The 16,456-nt window shown below is 37.9% G+C and overlaps 1 protein-coding gene across 2 annotated transcripts in view; it reads right to left on the bottom strand.

The window, feature by feature from the left end:
* The window catches only part of EEFSEC (eukaryotic elongation factor, selenocysteine-tRNA specific), a 121,140-nt gene that overhangs the window by 51,755 nt on the left and 52,929 nt on the right, over positions 1 to 16,456 (bottom strand). For both annotated transcript variants that reach the window (XM_041462169.1, XM_041462177.1), the window contains exon 5: positions 3,623 to 4,264. In XM_041462169.1, the coding sequence (XP_041318103.1) occupies positions 3,623 to 4,264 (642 nt within the window). The remainder of the gene's footprint in view (positions 1 to 3,622; positions 4,265 to 16,456) is intronic.

The following is a 16,456-nucleotide window of genomic DNA, read 5'->3' as shown; positions in this document are numbered from 1 at the left end:
AACAGTAGTCAAGTTTGATTCTTTCTCTCCCAGTGCTCCACTCAATCTTGGCATTAGAAATGTAAGATATCAAAAGGGAAAAGTGAGCAGTAAAAAAATGCAACGACAGGGTACTTGAAGTTTTGTAGAACATTTTCTATCACTTCAGCAGGTGAGAAAAAACAGGAAGCTCAGGCATGACATTTCAGTAAACTGTACTACTGGAAGACTATTTGCTAGCTAAAGTATGATGTTTTAAAAATACTGTGTAGTAAATGCCATATTTTCAATGGATTTGATTTCTATGTGAAACAGGAAAGATGCCACTTTCTTTAGAGGGAAAAAATGTTGGAGAATAAGTATTCTGGTTTTATTAAAAAAATAAACCTTACAATGCAGAAGGGTGCCATGCACAAGGGGCACACAAGAAAAATACTGTGATGCTGAAACTTAATGAATTTACAGTTCTTACTATTCCATTAGTGCTCTGAAAGTAATCAGAATAGGAACAAAAAGCCAAACCATAAATGCCTGATTTCTCCTGGGTAAACTGGTAGTTAAACTGCAGGGAATTTATTTTAATTCCAGCAGCAAGCAGGGGGGCTTGGGAGACCCCACATCAGATTAGCAGCAATGTTTTACAAATGGGCACTGTTGAATTCCCCTGCATCCCAGTTTTGGAAGCATGTTTCTATGGTGAACCCGAGGAGGGACGTTACATGGCCCTGCCTCCCTCTCTCCCAGCTTTCAGGAAGCTATGAAGCTAATTTTCCCCAGCAGTATTCTCTGAAGGAAAAGTTCACTTCTTGTGAAGGTAACATGTATTTTTTAATTATTATTATTATTTTATGCCTCCCCAGGGAAGGTGAGGAGGGGGGAGCTTCCTTGCTCAACAGAGAAAGAAATTTTCCTGTATCAGTGCCAAGAATAGACACCCTAAATTCAGCGATCCTAATCTCCAGCCATCCATCAGCAGCAGGGTGGGACCAGCTGATTCAAGTTTTCTATTAGCTGGTGACTTTGTGTACTAAAATAAGTCTCTGTACCACCCAATTGTTCCTGCTGCTGTGCTCTGCAAAGCACAGTCAGCCAGCAGCTACCTTGGCTGTAAGCACTTCCCCAGCAGGCCCTTTATACCTGGCACCATCCTCTTCCCACCAACCCTTCCAACTGCCTGAGTGCTCCTGGGACTCAACACCACGAGCCTTTCCTGCAGTATTTCCTCCTTCATCCCTTCAGCACGCATCAGGGAAAATGCCAGCTCCAAGTATCTGCATCACCACAGGAGGCAGAAAGTGGGTACAAAGCTGCAATGGCAATTGTGCCTTCACAGGACCAATTAGTATCACACACACAGTGATCAAGGCACATATATAGGGCACACTGTGGTACAAAGGCAGGATAAAATAATAAACCTCCATGATCTACATTTTAAAAGGCACAGGAAGATAAAATAGTTCACTAACATAGCCTAATAAATTATTCTGTTGGTCAAATATTAAATAAAGCATGTTCATTGCTTTTTGTTTGGGCCAGAGTGTAATTGATTAATATTATTCCATTATTTACACAGTAAAATCTAGAGCAGAATATATAAACCAGCAAACAGTTTGAAAATAACACTAAATAAAACCAGTTAAAATTGTATGACCAGGACTAACAGCAAACTGTCAACCCCAACAGACAACTCACACAGTTGGTACTCTGCAAGTATTTAAGTGCCATAGATCAGTGCCAGGTATAGAGAGCACAAATAAAGAATGTGAGACCAGTTCACCTCAGTTAGAGAAAGGCATCTGTCTCCATGGCTCACACAAACCTCCATTCCCATTGTTATTGTAAGCCAGGATCACTGGATCCTGGCAGCATGGGCCATGCACAAGTGTATCAATCTTTAGCCAAGATAAAGGCAAAAGTTTCATGAGTTCAGAAAGCTCCTGAGTGCCAGAGGAATGATAGACATGTATATTTGATCTAGAGCTTCTCTGCAGATTTGAGCCCAGAACACTTTGGACTCCAGGTTTGGATTCAGTGTCTCCATTAGCCAGAGAGAAAGGCAGCTGGACATGTCAAACAAAGGAGACAATACACCTGCTACCACAATTGTGAAGAGTGACTGAGGATTTTGGGAGTTTCAGGTAACTCATATAAACAAAGATAAAAATTCAGAAAGCTACAGACATCCCCCTCCTAACTACCTCCCTTTCTAATGACAAAACTGGCATTCAAAAAACCAACACAATGCCATAGGTCTGTCATTCCTTTGAAATAAAAGGCCTCCAAAATCAGAAGTGAAAATATGAGGTTCTCCTTTGAATTTTTTTTTTTTTTTTTTTTTTTAAGAGCTAAAAATTCAATAGAAACCTCAGGAAAAAAAGGAAGAAATACGAATTAGCTTTTGATCAATTAATTAGTGAGGCATTTTGAAGAACCTCACTGATCATGCCCTAGCAGGGATCTTCCTACTATTAAATTAGTAAAGCAAACAAACAATATTCAAGGAGTCTGCATTATACATGGCCAACACAGTAACATATGCCAAGTGTTTAGTCTCCTATAGCAAATTAAGGAGAGATACTATGCAATCCTCAACTCAGCTTTATGGAATTTTGAAAAAAAGAATGCTAAACATTTTTTTCAAACAATGAAGTTTTGAGTTAGGAAAATCAAAATTAAAAGAGTTCTTTACCCAAAATTTAATAGATCATCTATCATACCAATACATCAACTAAACAAATGCTGAGGTTTGCATCAACTTAGTTTACTCAGGAGTAAACAATTAAGTTACTCTACATTGTAGATCTCCACCTAAACCATTCATCATGAAAAATTCCCCTGTGCAATGTATCAACAAGTGATTCTCCACTGCTGACTGAAGGGAAACCACCACCAAGGCCAAACCTATGCCAGCAATGTAACACCAACCACTGCAGACAGAGCATCTCTCCAATTCCGATGGCAGAGTACAAACCAGCCCCCTTTTATTTGCACTGTAGCTGCTAACTCCTCCAGAAAGCAGCTCTGTTTTCTGCTACACTGAGATGGGTCAAACACAAGCACTATAGCAGATGATGATGATAATTTTTATTACCTGTGTGACACAGAAATAACATGCATTAGGCATCTCCATGTCATGAACCTGATTCCAACTTCAACATGTTATCACTTGTAAGGCATCCTGCAGGAAATTTCTTTTTGCCTACTAAAATAAATGCTCTTATTTATTAAAATGTAAAGATACAAAAAAATAATTACTTGTGTTATTTAACCAAATGTTACTTTCTTTTCCACTGTCTTTACATTTTCAATGCATTGCAGACTGTGTAAAATACACCAATGGAAACCTGGAAGTTTTGTCACTTAGGATGGTTCCTCTGGGAGGAACACACTGATCAGACTCTGAAAGGATCAGTGCAAAAACAGCACCAAATTACTCACCACTGGATTGCACTGAATAAACCAGTCACTTCAAACAGTGATTTCTGTTTGCAAGCAGACCAGATGTAATACACTGGGTAATACAAACATTACAAAAACCTGTGTAAGGGCTCTGGAACATAGCAGTGACAATTCTGTAGCCCACCAACATATGCACAGGACAAATATTTCCAGGTGCCACATACAGCATAGAGAGACAGCTTACCCTTTCCACTTGTCCTTCTTTGTGCTTCTGTTTGTACACTTTCAGCTTTGGAAGGGAAGTCTCTGCGTAGTTCTTGTCTTCCATGCCTTGGAGGAGTACCCCATGGAATGCCAGCCTGCAGGTATTGGCATGAATATCTGTATCCAGCTTAGAGCCAATCACAAGGCACAGTTTAGGACAAGTGACTGGTTTTTCAAACTCCAGCAAAGCCCACTGCTGTTTTGGGAGCTGCACTTCTCCTGTCTGGTCATTTTCTTTGTTCTCCTCTGAAGAAACTGAGTCCTTGGACAAATATTGCTCTTGATAAAGATAATCTTTTTCAAAATCAAACTCATTTTCTTGAATTTCTTCATTGAAGTCAGCAGGGGCTGGACTGAAAAACATCACTCTTCCCATAACTGTCTCGTGACCGACTGTGATGTGGAACTTGGCCTTAGTCTGAAGGGCTCCTCGAAAATACTGAATTTTCTTCAAGGAAATGATGGCAGCGTGGATGGTGTGAAGTGAATCTGGGGTGCAAATCAGGCCTCGTTCCAGCAGCTTGGGATCAAACTGGGTCACGCAGACACCTACTCTGTCACCCTGCATTGCATAAGTCACAGGAGTATGGAACATCTGCATGGACTTGACCCTCTTTGTCACCTATGGATGAAAGGGGAACAAAAAGAATGAAACAATTAATTGCACATGAGTGCACTCATATGCTTATGTCACATGATATCTGCTTATATGGTGATGTATGAGCCACACATGACACCCTGCTGTCTTGTAAGACAACTGACCTTCTAGAAGAGTCCACAACTCAAAAAGTAGAAGGCAAATAGTCTGAGAACTCCATCACTTAAAATTACCACATATCTGAGCCCCCTAGCTTATTCTTCTTCTGTTCATGAGACTGAAGATTATCATGACCACAACTAAATTGATATTTACATCATTTGTGCTCTATCTGCAAATAATCAGATATACCCACACCATGGAATAGCTTAAATATACTCCCTTGAGCATCTGCAGCATCAAAAGTATAGCACTGCAATACCCATTCATGCACTTATGTGTCTGCTTTCCCACCTCTTCCATGAAAATCCTTTCACACACCGCTTTGACATGGTTGAATACACTGTAAAATGTGCAGAGAAAAAAACCCCTTGTATTTGCACAGCACCAAGCACAATGAACTCATGAACCATCACTACAAAATAATCAGTAACACAAAAGCCCGCCCTTTCCTAGTCTATAGTATTCCATAGACTAAAAAATAAAATCCTCAAAGCTTTCTTAGGAAGATTTGAATGCTCATGAACATACAGCTAGCATTGCTGTCACTAAAATGTGGGCCTCCATATCTCAGGAATAGCATAGGAAAAGTGAAACACCAATCACTACTTATACTAAAATTTCCCAGATGCTATCAGAGTTTGGCCTTAATGAGCTTGCTATTGTATTACTTATTTCAAGGAAAGAAGAAGAATGAAATAAGCTTTTAAAGATCAGTCTAGGCTCAGCTTGATCAGACTAAACTGGTCTAGTTTAACAAAGATTCATTTCTGGCTTTTTTCTTTTTCAGTTCAGTAAACCTATACCCTTAGTAAGTAACCCCATCCCCTCAAGTTTAATGTAACCAAAAGTTTTTTCTGGTAATATGTTTATGGTGCCACCTGTTGCATTCCTACTAATGCTGGATGCTTGGATAGGTAACCACTCTGCTTCAAGTCCCTACATTAGATAGCTTTTAATACTGAAATTATCTCTTTGGCAATTAAAAAAAAAACAAAAAAAACCAAAAAAAATCTCCTAAATAAATACTTGCACAAGATTCCTTACTACAGAAAAGTTTTACACAGCATTTTTGAAGGGCTGAAACCTCAACACTCAGACCCAAGAACTGAACTCTCCATGAGAATGCTCAATTCCAGAAATACTTTTTTTAGTATGCTTTTATCTACATGCAATAGATTATACTGTGAATGTGTACAGAACAACAACATTGCTAGGACAAATCTCAACTCTCAGCATAATTTCTTCTTCCATCTCTCTCTACTTATTATCAATTCTACAGCTATCAAAAAGGTTCATGCCAAATGCTACTGTGCAACTCCCAGCATTCAAGCTTTTACTTTCTTACTCAGTTGAAACTATTTATCATCTAACTCCTGAAAATAAAAAACCAAAATATGCAAGCACTGATGAAGAGGATTCCAAACCAAAGGACTGGACTCAGCAGAGCTCATCCTCAGATGTCACACAGCTTCAGAGCACTGCATTTAGGCTGGACAATTCAGAACAGTCTAGGGAACTTAATTATTTTCATCATAGAGCTATTTACTCAGTAATTCATAATACTGAAAATATCAGCTTTTTTCTGCATGTTAGCTGCAACACATAAGTGGAAACAAAATGATGTTTTTCACATTCTCCTTTTCCACAAAGCCTGCTGCCCTGTATGGAGGACATCTCATGTGGCTCCAGATAATCTGTCTATGCCTATTCCCAACATCACCTGACCCAGAGGGGAACAAATTGCAGAAACTTAGATCAAAATAGAAGAGCAGATGAAAACTCTATTGGCTGAACTAAAGCCTTCAGTAACTGAAATATAAAGAGGTCTCCAAATAAGTTAGCAAAAAATGGTCACAGGCAATATACAGAAAGCTGTTTAAAAAAAAATCTAGCAGCTATATGCCTTCTGGAAAACAACAAAATATTGTATTCCTTTTGGAAATCATAATTATACAAATAACAATACCCATGAGCTTCACCACTATGAATATTGTTTGGGTTCCCTGAGCCTCTGGCTGCTAACCAAAATCAAAAGAAACACCCTGTTACAGATTATAATGTTGTAATAATAACATTTTTCAAATCAAATGCCACATCAATGTCTGTGATTTCCTGAAGAATCCACAAAATATAATGAGAAAGGAGATCAAGAGGTATGTTCATGTAAGAGAAAAAACCTTCACTAAAAATGCCTGAACCCAAGTAGTTTGTTAAGATATTAACTAATGTCAAAACAGACTTAAAAGGCCATTGTAAATACTTGGTAGTTTCAGTTTCAAGCATTTTTGTACTCAAATAAACACTCATTATCCCTTTAGCTAAACCTCCTCAACAATACTAACCACACAGATACATTGGAGAGAAACAATTTAGCATTTACCTCCAGCTTTCTACTGACTTCCAAGATTGTATTTTTAAAGGCTGGAAGTAGAGGGGCTTGAATCAAACCTTTCCCAAACCCTTCCTTCTTCCATCCACTACCCCTCCTTCTCCAGTTTCATACAGTTGCACCAATGGTGATACAAGTAATGTTGAAGGACGTCAAAAAGAAAAATGAAATATAAAAAACCTAAAGTTTTCTAAACTTAAGTGTTTCAAAGACATTACAAACACTACAAGAATGAATCTGTAGTATGAAAAGTACCAGCCCAAACAATTTTGAAAGAATTCTGTGATTTCACATGTGATAATACCAGCAGTAAATCAAATCTTTCCTCTTCTACAACCATGGATGGGGTCAATAAATTGGCAAGAACCAAGGAATCTTCCAGCACTGTCACTCCTCAAAACAGAACTGGAACCAGAAGATGCATAAGAGAACTGTCTAGTTTTCTATTTTAAATTAAGTCACAAAGACGTTATTATTATTATTATTCCAGTTTATATTATTTTTTAGAAATTACCCACCTAAACAGATGAATGAAAGTATTACAGAAACAGTCTTTGTATATGAATCTGAAATATCTTTTACAGAATTTAGATAACATTTAAGACTAAAAAATGTGATTAGAAAACACAATTGTGTGCATGTACTCAGAACACATATTGGCTTTTAATTAGGCATCCATGAAACTTTCCTCAGTCTTATGCCTACTCTCTCCTCTTAATTTAGCTCAAATGATTAGGCACATCTGACATGCAGCCCATAAACAGTGATCAGAGGAGAATGAACAAGTACTTCTGAAATATTCACTTCACATGATTAACCTTTCTTCATTGTGATTTACAGTTCTCAACCATAGATCACAAAGCTGGATTGTATCAGAATATAAGCTGTGTTCTGCTACATTCCTCAGTGTTCATCTACATTAAACAACACACAATTGCAAAGCATCACTTCCTGTGACAAAAGGCCTGCTGTAATTCCTATGTGTAAGATAAACATTGCAGTGGAGTATGGACACAAAAGTATTTTCCAGTGTTGAATGAAGCTCCTGTTGATACATTTGCTCATGGTCTTCACAGTTTCAAATGCCACTTCACAAACAGTTTGGATCCTGACTAATTATCTTTCAGAAAACATTATCCTACTAACTGAAAACACATGGAAAATTTGCAGAATCATGTAAAGATCCACCCACCCCTGCCCCCTCCTAGCCAAAGCAGGCTATCTGTGCTGCTCCCAACTCTCTCCCAGAAGGAAATTGTGACTGTGCTCACCCAGAGCTCTCAGAATCACCTGATTTCCTTTTAGCTGGGTCTGGCTTTCACACAGGTCTGCTTGTCCTCAGACATGAGCAGGCAATGCCATTGCATCACTCAACCTACTGAGAATCACCACTTCATGCTCATCTATACAGTACCCTGCAGATTATTTAATCAGCCCGTCTATACTGGCTCTAATTATTAGCTATTATTGTATCTGAAGTTTCCATAAACCTATCAGAGAAAGAACATATTCAAGCCCATTTCTTTTTTTCCCCTCCTGTTCTCAGTGCCAGAACTGCCAAAGGAGCACACAGCACAGCATCTTAACTGACCATAACCTCTGTTCCAAGAGCATAATGTTTGTAGGAGCTAGAATCTGACCAGAACACAGAGTGTGACTGCGGGGTGGGTTAGATCACCCAAAGTGAGGTGGAGTTGCATCTCTTTCAAAAGGCCAGACATGGAACCAGCAGAGAAGTGAATCAGGGAGTTGGTCTGCACCCACTGTATCAAATAACAACAGCCAGAGTAGCTTTAAATCACTGATTTCCTGTTTTCTGAGCAGACCATGAACATCAGCACAGTGTTTCATTCCATTACACTCTGATCCTGACAGAGACATTTGCCCACGGTTTTAAATACTCCAAATGTAGGGGTTTTATTCAAGAGACTCAAGTACATAAGTAAAATTCATCTTTATTTTGTCTGGCCTTTAAAATACAAACAGAGAAGCAAGCACTGAAAAGGGTGCAACTGACCCCCAGTATTAGATTTGTTTCTCTTATGCATATCTAGTTTCCCTATGTAAGGGATTCCTACAAGCTATAACAGAGTTCTAAGCTTTCACATATTTTCTTTAGCTTTACAGCAATGGATTTTTCAAGCAGGGAGTTGGGACTGGATCACTCAGTCCACCCCTCCACCACCAGAACGAGGTAAAATACTTCAGAGCACTGTCCTGAGCAACAGGAATTTGTAACCAAGACCAGCTATGACAAATATCTTTGGCATTTCATTGCATTTATTTCAAGAACCCCATTTTAGTTCTGAAAATGCTGTCTGGAAAACAACTTTATCTTCTATTGTCCACAAAAATTACCCAAGGCCCATTTTAGCAATCCACTCAAAGTGGGAAAATTAGGCCTTCAGACCCAGAAAGCGAACAATATTGAGTGCAACTTTAAAGTGACAGGTTTTACTGCTTGTGAACCATGCAGGTAAACATGGAGAACACGGACACCTTTACAAACCCTGCCACAAACTTTGCTAAGAAATTCACTCACATCTTGTTTTCTCGTGGCACAGGGGAATTGATTATATGTCAACATATACATCAAGAGCCACGTGTTGAAATCTTACAGCATTTGCAGAGATTTGCTTCCTGTTTTAAATTTTAGTTTGCATAATCACACTAATGTTCCTAAAGCATTATGTAAAAAGCCATAAAAAGGGCGAGAAATAAGTTTGTATTCAAATGCAGATGGAAAAACACAAAACAGAAATCAAAAGCACCCAAACAGTTCAGCCCTTGAGATAAACAAATGTATCCAATATAAGAGAACTCGTTATTTTAAGACCAAAGGAAAAGCCCACTAGGACTTTCAAAGCAGTTTACAACAGACTAATAGAAAACAGGATACAGAAAAAGTCCACTAATGACTATTTGCACTGATATGTCAGACCTTTTTTTTCCTTTATTTATCCAACTTCCATTAAGTTATCAGCCATGTGCCATTGCTCATAGCTTCTTTAGATAAAAACCTAGCTCTCCTGCTGCCTCTCAATGCTGTGAGTGCATCTTTCTGATACGAGATACAGCAACCATGCTTCCCTGTAATGCTGATGAGAAACTGCAAAGTTAAAATAATTAGTCTCAATAATATGTTAGAGAAAATGCTGATTATGAGTGCAGTATTTATAAAAGGAGTATTGCACACGCAGTATAAAAAATGACCACACTTCAAATAGTGAGGACTCCCAACAAGTTTAAAGATAAAAATCACACTTCACAGCCCAGTCACTAAGAGCTGCATCTTTAAACTTACATTTAAAAAGGAACTGAAATTATGAAAGCAGCATTTCAGCCCTGAGGTTTAAAAATACACCAAGCACAAGCCTGCCTGAATCAGTACCCTAGAAAGAAAAAACACTCTTGAGAAGTATAAGCTATCCATACCTTGTAGCCAAGTGCCAAATGCATGAAACACCACCTCAGTATCATCCAGAAGTGCATCTCTTTAAGCAGAAGGGGAGCAGCAAACTCCCAACTGATCACCAATATGCATCCCATACCTGCTGCTTTTGAAAGCAAGAACTTCCTTCCTCCCTGTTGATGTACTACAAATTCAAATAAAGAGTAAGGTATCTCATCTTCTCTCTTCCAGTATCCTCTCTGGGTGGTCAGAAGATACCAAACCACACTGGCCTCTTGTATGAAAGGCCACAAAGACTGAAAATTTTTAGTTTTCAGTCAGCCTGTGTTTAAGTTCATCAACTGAAATTAAGCAAAGCTCCAATTCAAACACAAAACTGCTCCTTACACATAAGCAGGTATCTCTACAAACTCTCTTATAAACATGTGAATGTGAAGGACGTTGAATTCTTTGCTTTATGAGGGATGCCAAAGCAAATCCCATAGATGAGCAAGCAGCCATGTATGTAGTGAAGCTGGCAAACCACTCCTGCTCAAAAGCATTAAAAGGACATACAGGATATGAATGCACAAGAGAGCAACAATGAGCCATCAGAAATAAAAAGTCAAATCCTTCACTGAAATTTAAAAAAATCTTTTGCTTTAAGAAATAATGTAGTAAGTATTTTCTAGATTCTCTGAGATGCCTTTGTGGTTCATGCAGTAACTAGTTAGCTCTAGAATTTCAACCAGGATTTCAAAACAGCAACAAATAGAGATAAAACAGGAGGTGTCAATAATACAAGAGCTGTCAATAACACATCATGAAACAGCAAATCACACAATGCAGCCTCTGCCCACTGCTCAGGTTGTGGAGAGCTTTCTCTTCTGAGCCAACATCACAAGAGCAGCTAGCACCAGCTACGAAGAGTAGAAATCTCAAAGAGTCAGAAATAATTCCAAATGTGTGGGTTCCAGCAAGATCATGTGGCTTAGTAGCAATTATCTGAAAGGCCTTGAATATTTCTAGATTCTATTATTTCTGCATAGCCTCACCTCCATGTGGGAAAGGAATATAGCATTGGGAGAAAAAATTATTTCATATTGAATGATTCTTTTAACTTAATTTTTTAAAGTGAGTTTTATAAGGGCATTCGCCGTATGACCACTGTGGTGCTTATGTAACACTCCACACTTGCTATCTGATTTTATTTAATATAGTCCTCCTTCTGGATAAAATAGCACCAGAGCCTGAAGAGCCTGCACTGCAATACTGGAATAAAGCAATATAAAATCTATAAATCACTAAAATCCATTTGGGTTATTCCCTTTCCCAGCATCTAAAATATGACTATGTACCCAATATATAAAGAAGCACGTCAATGACCTTACTCTCATGCAACTCCACTTCAATACCATAATTTTAATTTATATTACATGTATGCTATATTCACGCATTCACAAACCAAAATATTAAGATTTTTCAGGTAAACTTAAGTGACCTTCTGTGCTTAAGCAGTCTCCTCTAGCCTTTAAATATATAAAACAAATTTTTTTTCAACAGAACCTAATCTATCCCATGTACAGGCTGGACAAATCTCACTGAATAAAAAACCCTGTCCTCTATTTATTTTCTTCTCATGACTGAACTGCTCAGAATTCATTATTTACTGTAAACCATCAAATTCCCACTGTATTACATGTAGGCTATCTTACTGGAGTATTTATTTGGTAAACTCCAGTAATCTTGTCACCCTTGTGATATAACATGGCATTACGCCTCACTGCAGATAAATTCAACTGCATCATTTGTCACAATCCAAATTCTCAAGGAAAAAAAACCTCAAAACAACAATATCCACTTTTTAAGCCAAAAGGCTAAGTTTTCAGAATTATTATAATTTCATAGCAATTTTCCTCATCCACAGCAAAGCTTCCAATAAACTTAACCATTTCATACAACTTTTAACTCACACCAACCCCCCAAACCCATCCCATCCCTGCCCAGCTGCCACATGAGAACGTTGTGAGAGATGCTGTCCAAACCCACTCAGGTCATGACTCCTCCTGTCTCTGTGCTCTGCCCCAGAAGGCAACCAGGCTGCTCAAGCACCTTGCAGCACTTCCCAGTAACACCAGTTCTTAAAGCAGCCTTTGGCTCCCACCCCTCACCTCTGCCAAGCCCCACTGCACTTTTATTTTCCCTCTGCTTTGCCTCTTCCAGATGTGGGTGAATCTTTTCACACAGGAGAGGACCACCTCCCACTCTGGTCCTCTGGCCAAAAGAGCCCAACAGCCACACACATCAAATGTCTGGGAGGTAGGGAGCAGATCCCTGCATCCCCTGGATGTGTGGAAGGATGCAGAAGGCAGACACCTACCATAATCCTTTCATCCCAAAATGACAAAAATACCTCAGGGTTTTGTTCTCCTTGTTGTGGGTTTTTTTGGTTTTTGGGGTGTTTTTTTTTTTTTTTTTTTTTTTTTTTTTTTTTTTTTTTGTTTTCTTTTTTTATTTTTTGGTAAAAAGAAAGAAATATTAAGACGTCAAGTATCCTAAATTCAGTGGTACTGCTTGTGCCACCTATCACTACAGATGACAAAGTATGAACTTTAAAGGCATAATATAATACCAATGAGTTGAGGTAGCAAGTATCAATGCAGAGAATGTCAGACCCATAGTAAAACTATGACACAGAAGCAGCTTAACATTTACATTCCAATTAAAATTTCTGCAACTTATCACAAATATTTCAATAAAACATTTTTCAAAGAAAAAAAAGAAGTCAAAACCCATGCAAAATTATAGGTTAAAGAAAGGCTGTCTGGAATTTTCTTCTTCCAACAGAACAAATTGAATTTTTTTTCCAAATAGATTTAGGTTTAGAACAATAATAATACTTTTATCTGAAGACTTCAAAGTCACATGCAAAAAAATATATCACAGTAAACACAGGGTTGAAGGTTTTATAGAATTTCTTCTGGCTTTTTTTCCCCTTCTTCTTTAAAAGAAATTTGTTTACTACCAGTCTTTGAAAAGCATAAAAGGGAGGAAACTATAGGGAAAAGAAGTAAAACTTTTACGTGTAAGGAACATTTGGAGCTTTGTGAGAAAGCCAGTTTTGACAGAATATGCGACATGTAGCCCTATGTGAGTAATATTAGATCTCAAATAAAAATCAGCCCATGAATATACATAATCCAAAAGGTAATTCTCCCAATCTCTGAAATGTAATGGAGCCACTCTAGATCACTGAGGCATGAATATTTACCGTATTCAGGCTTTACTGCTCTCGATCTGGGTTCAATTTTGCAAATTAAAATGAAGGCTCTGTGGATAGAGAGATTAAAGAAGAGCATCCCAAAGCCTGCCTGTTTCCTTGGTGTGGTAGCAGTGATCTGGTTACCCTTCTGTTGGGTTATTTCTTTTTACTTATTGGAGTAGTTCAAAAGCAATTGAGAGTGGAAAAGGAGGTCATTTTTGGGTCACAACCTTAGAGTTACAGGCTCACTAAGGAAAACAAACAGAGTGAACATAAAGCTGCATTTAAAAATAATGAAAAATAATATTTTCAACTCTTTTCACTTCTATTTTGAATGGCCAAGGGGAGAAATAAGAAAAAAGTTGTTTTTCTCATTTCTTTCTCACGAACAAAGTTCTCCTGTCCTTTCTCTAAAATAAGCTTGTTAATAGAAGCCATGATTTATACAAAATGAAACAAAGGTGATGAATAATTACTGAGAGATCTGGTAGGCTTCATTAGCTATGGCAAACGTTAACATTAATCGTGATGATTTGTACATTTTCTAGGAAACGCTCGGAATAGAAATACAGCAGCACTCGGGTGCAATACAGCAAACAAGCAAACACAACAGTACAAATCAAATGATACCGTGCTACTCCTGGTGAATTCCTTCTACTAATTACAGTCAAAACAAAAGCTACCTCTGCTAGGAGAAGAAAAGAAAATGAAATTAATTACAGTCAGACAAGTATTTTTCGCAATACTTTTTCGTTTATGAAATAAAAAACAATTGGTATACAAAATCTTTATAGCTTTCCCTCGAGGCAGGATTTTTTTTTGTGGCAAATTTTAAAGAGTTCAACTGGTAAGCAATTTTCTATTACAAGTCAGTAACAGTGATTAAGATTAGACGAGTAAATTTATATCCTCTGCACTTTTGCAAGTCCTGAGGATATTTGCAAAATCTAAGCAGCTAAGTCTAGAGTAAAGAACAAATGGATTTATCCCTACCACCTTGGCAAATTACAGTAAGCTATTAAAGGAACAAAGCAGTACAGTGAAAGGTTTCATGCAGCAAAAATAAATTCTAATGCCAAGATACCTGGCAAAAAAATGTCAGGTTTACAGTAATGATTCTGATTACTTCATTCAAATGCATCCAAGGGAAAATGGAGGTAAAAAGTCAGAAAAATTAATGAAAAAAATTGGGGGAAGAATGAAGATACTCCCTCTTTTGAAACTGGAAATAAAGGCAAAATGTATTCATCATCAGGTAACAAAAACTGCATTTACTATATAGAGGTGCCATGTGATAGCTTATGAAACAAGAAATTCACACTTTTTTGCTTCTGAGCTACGTCATGGTACCAAAGGGTTACTGTGCTTTGAAACCTTCACCAACAGCCTTACTAAACATTTAATATTTTTCTTTCTACTTTCTTAAAGGCCCCAGATGTGTTCTTGCAGATCAAAAGAGACCAACTTATAAAGTTAAACGAAATCAAGGGCTTTTGTTCCGAGGCATCATTGCTGAACTAATTATTCCTGGATGTTGTTTAATGAAAGAGCGGTGCCATATATTAAAACAGTTAACAGGATGAGTTGCGTGAGTTATAGGAAAGGTCTGATCTGGGATTATAAATTTTAGGTTTTCTTCAAAGGAGATGAAACAAACTACTCACAACTCCCCAGTCCTTTCTGTCACTGAAAGGCTGAAATAAAAGAACCCAAAAATGTATGAAAGTTGAAATATCATTCTACATATTTACCCTTCCCTGTATGATAGAGAACTAAAGATGGGGGAGTTAAAAAACCTCCCGAGATTCTCTGAGATGGGGAAATGAAGATCTAAGTTATCCTGTCTATTCCCTGAATGCTACAAAGCACAAGTTAAAATAAATACTGGTAAGTCTTAGAAGAAACTTCATTTTAGACATACACGTGCAAAACAAGAAAGGACTCCCATCTCAAAGCAACCCAACACAAATAGTTACAAGAGCAATTAAGTATATTTATTATCAGGAAAAAAGGCAGGAGGGTAGGTAGACAAAGAAGTAATCCAGCACCACATTATTAGCAGAACTAGATCTTCTGCAGCCTCCAGCTGCTCTACTATTTTTGGTAAAATGCATATTTAACTATACTGTTACCTTACTGAGAGAAACAAAAGATCCTTAAGATCCCTAAGGATATCTCAGGCTAGGAAGGCAAGTTTTCACTCTTATACATTCAGACAATAAACACTTTACTTCCCTACTGATAGCCTCTTCTGTGTTTGTATTTTACAGCCTGACACAGGCCAACCCAACACTTGACACCCAATTAACAGACCTAGGAGCTGGAGGTCCGTATATTGATCACACTAAATGGGATTAGTGTGAAATAAAAAGTTCAAAGGGTCTTGACCAAACTTCACCACAGCCCAGCTGTGACAGCTGCTATGAATTTGTGTATCCAGTGCCTCACGTTTTTATTAAGAGGGTTCTGGTGCTCAAGAGTTTGCAGCAGCCTATGAGATCACGAAGGTTCACTAATAATGTCAGGCTCTGTAACTGTAGCGACTGACCAAAGAAAAAATCCTCTTGCTTGTTTGCATAGGTCTTTTTGATTAACTCATGGAAAGGGCCCTCACCTCTGATACAACAAGCACTTACAATGGACAAAGAGCTGTGACTTCTCTGCCTCTCAAGGATTTGTTAACTTGCTATGGAAGAGCTGTCCCATTTCAAAAACCCTAGGTGTGACTATAAAATAAGTAATTCCCCATACATGCAAGCACACCTACTATGTTCTGACAATACTAGACAGGAGCTGTATTCAAATGACAGAAGTACAAACTGTTATCTTCTAAACACTTCTAATCTTCTATTATCTTTCTATTTGCCTAAACCTTTCAACTGTCATCAGGTGAATAAATATTTCTACATTTTGCTCTCAGGCACTTCTTACTGGCAGACCTATTGACATGATTTTTAAAACCTTCATCAAGATCCAAAGAAATCACAACTATCATCAGCATATTTTAGTACT

Source organism: Pyrgilauda ruficollis, unplaced genomic scaffold (genome assembly GCF_017590135.1).
Source record: "Pyrgilauda ruficollis isolate IOZ18807 unplaced genomic scaffold, ASM1759013v1 scaffold10, whole genome shotgun sequence".
NCBI lineage: Eukaryota > Metazoa > Chordata > Aves > Passeriformes > Passeridae > Pyrgilauda > Pyrgilauda ruficollis.
The sequence above is the reverse complement of the archived record's forward strand: the minus strand, read 5'-3'. Positions and strand labels throughout refer to the sequence as shown.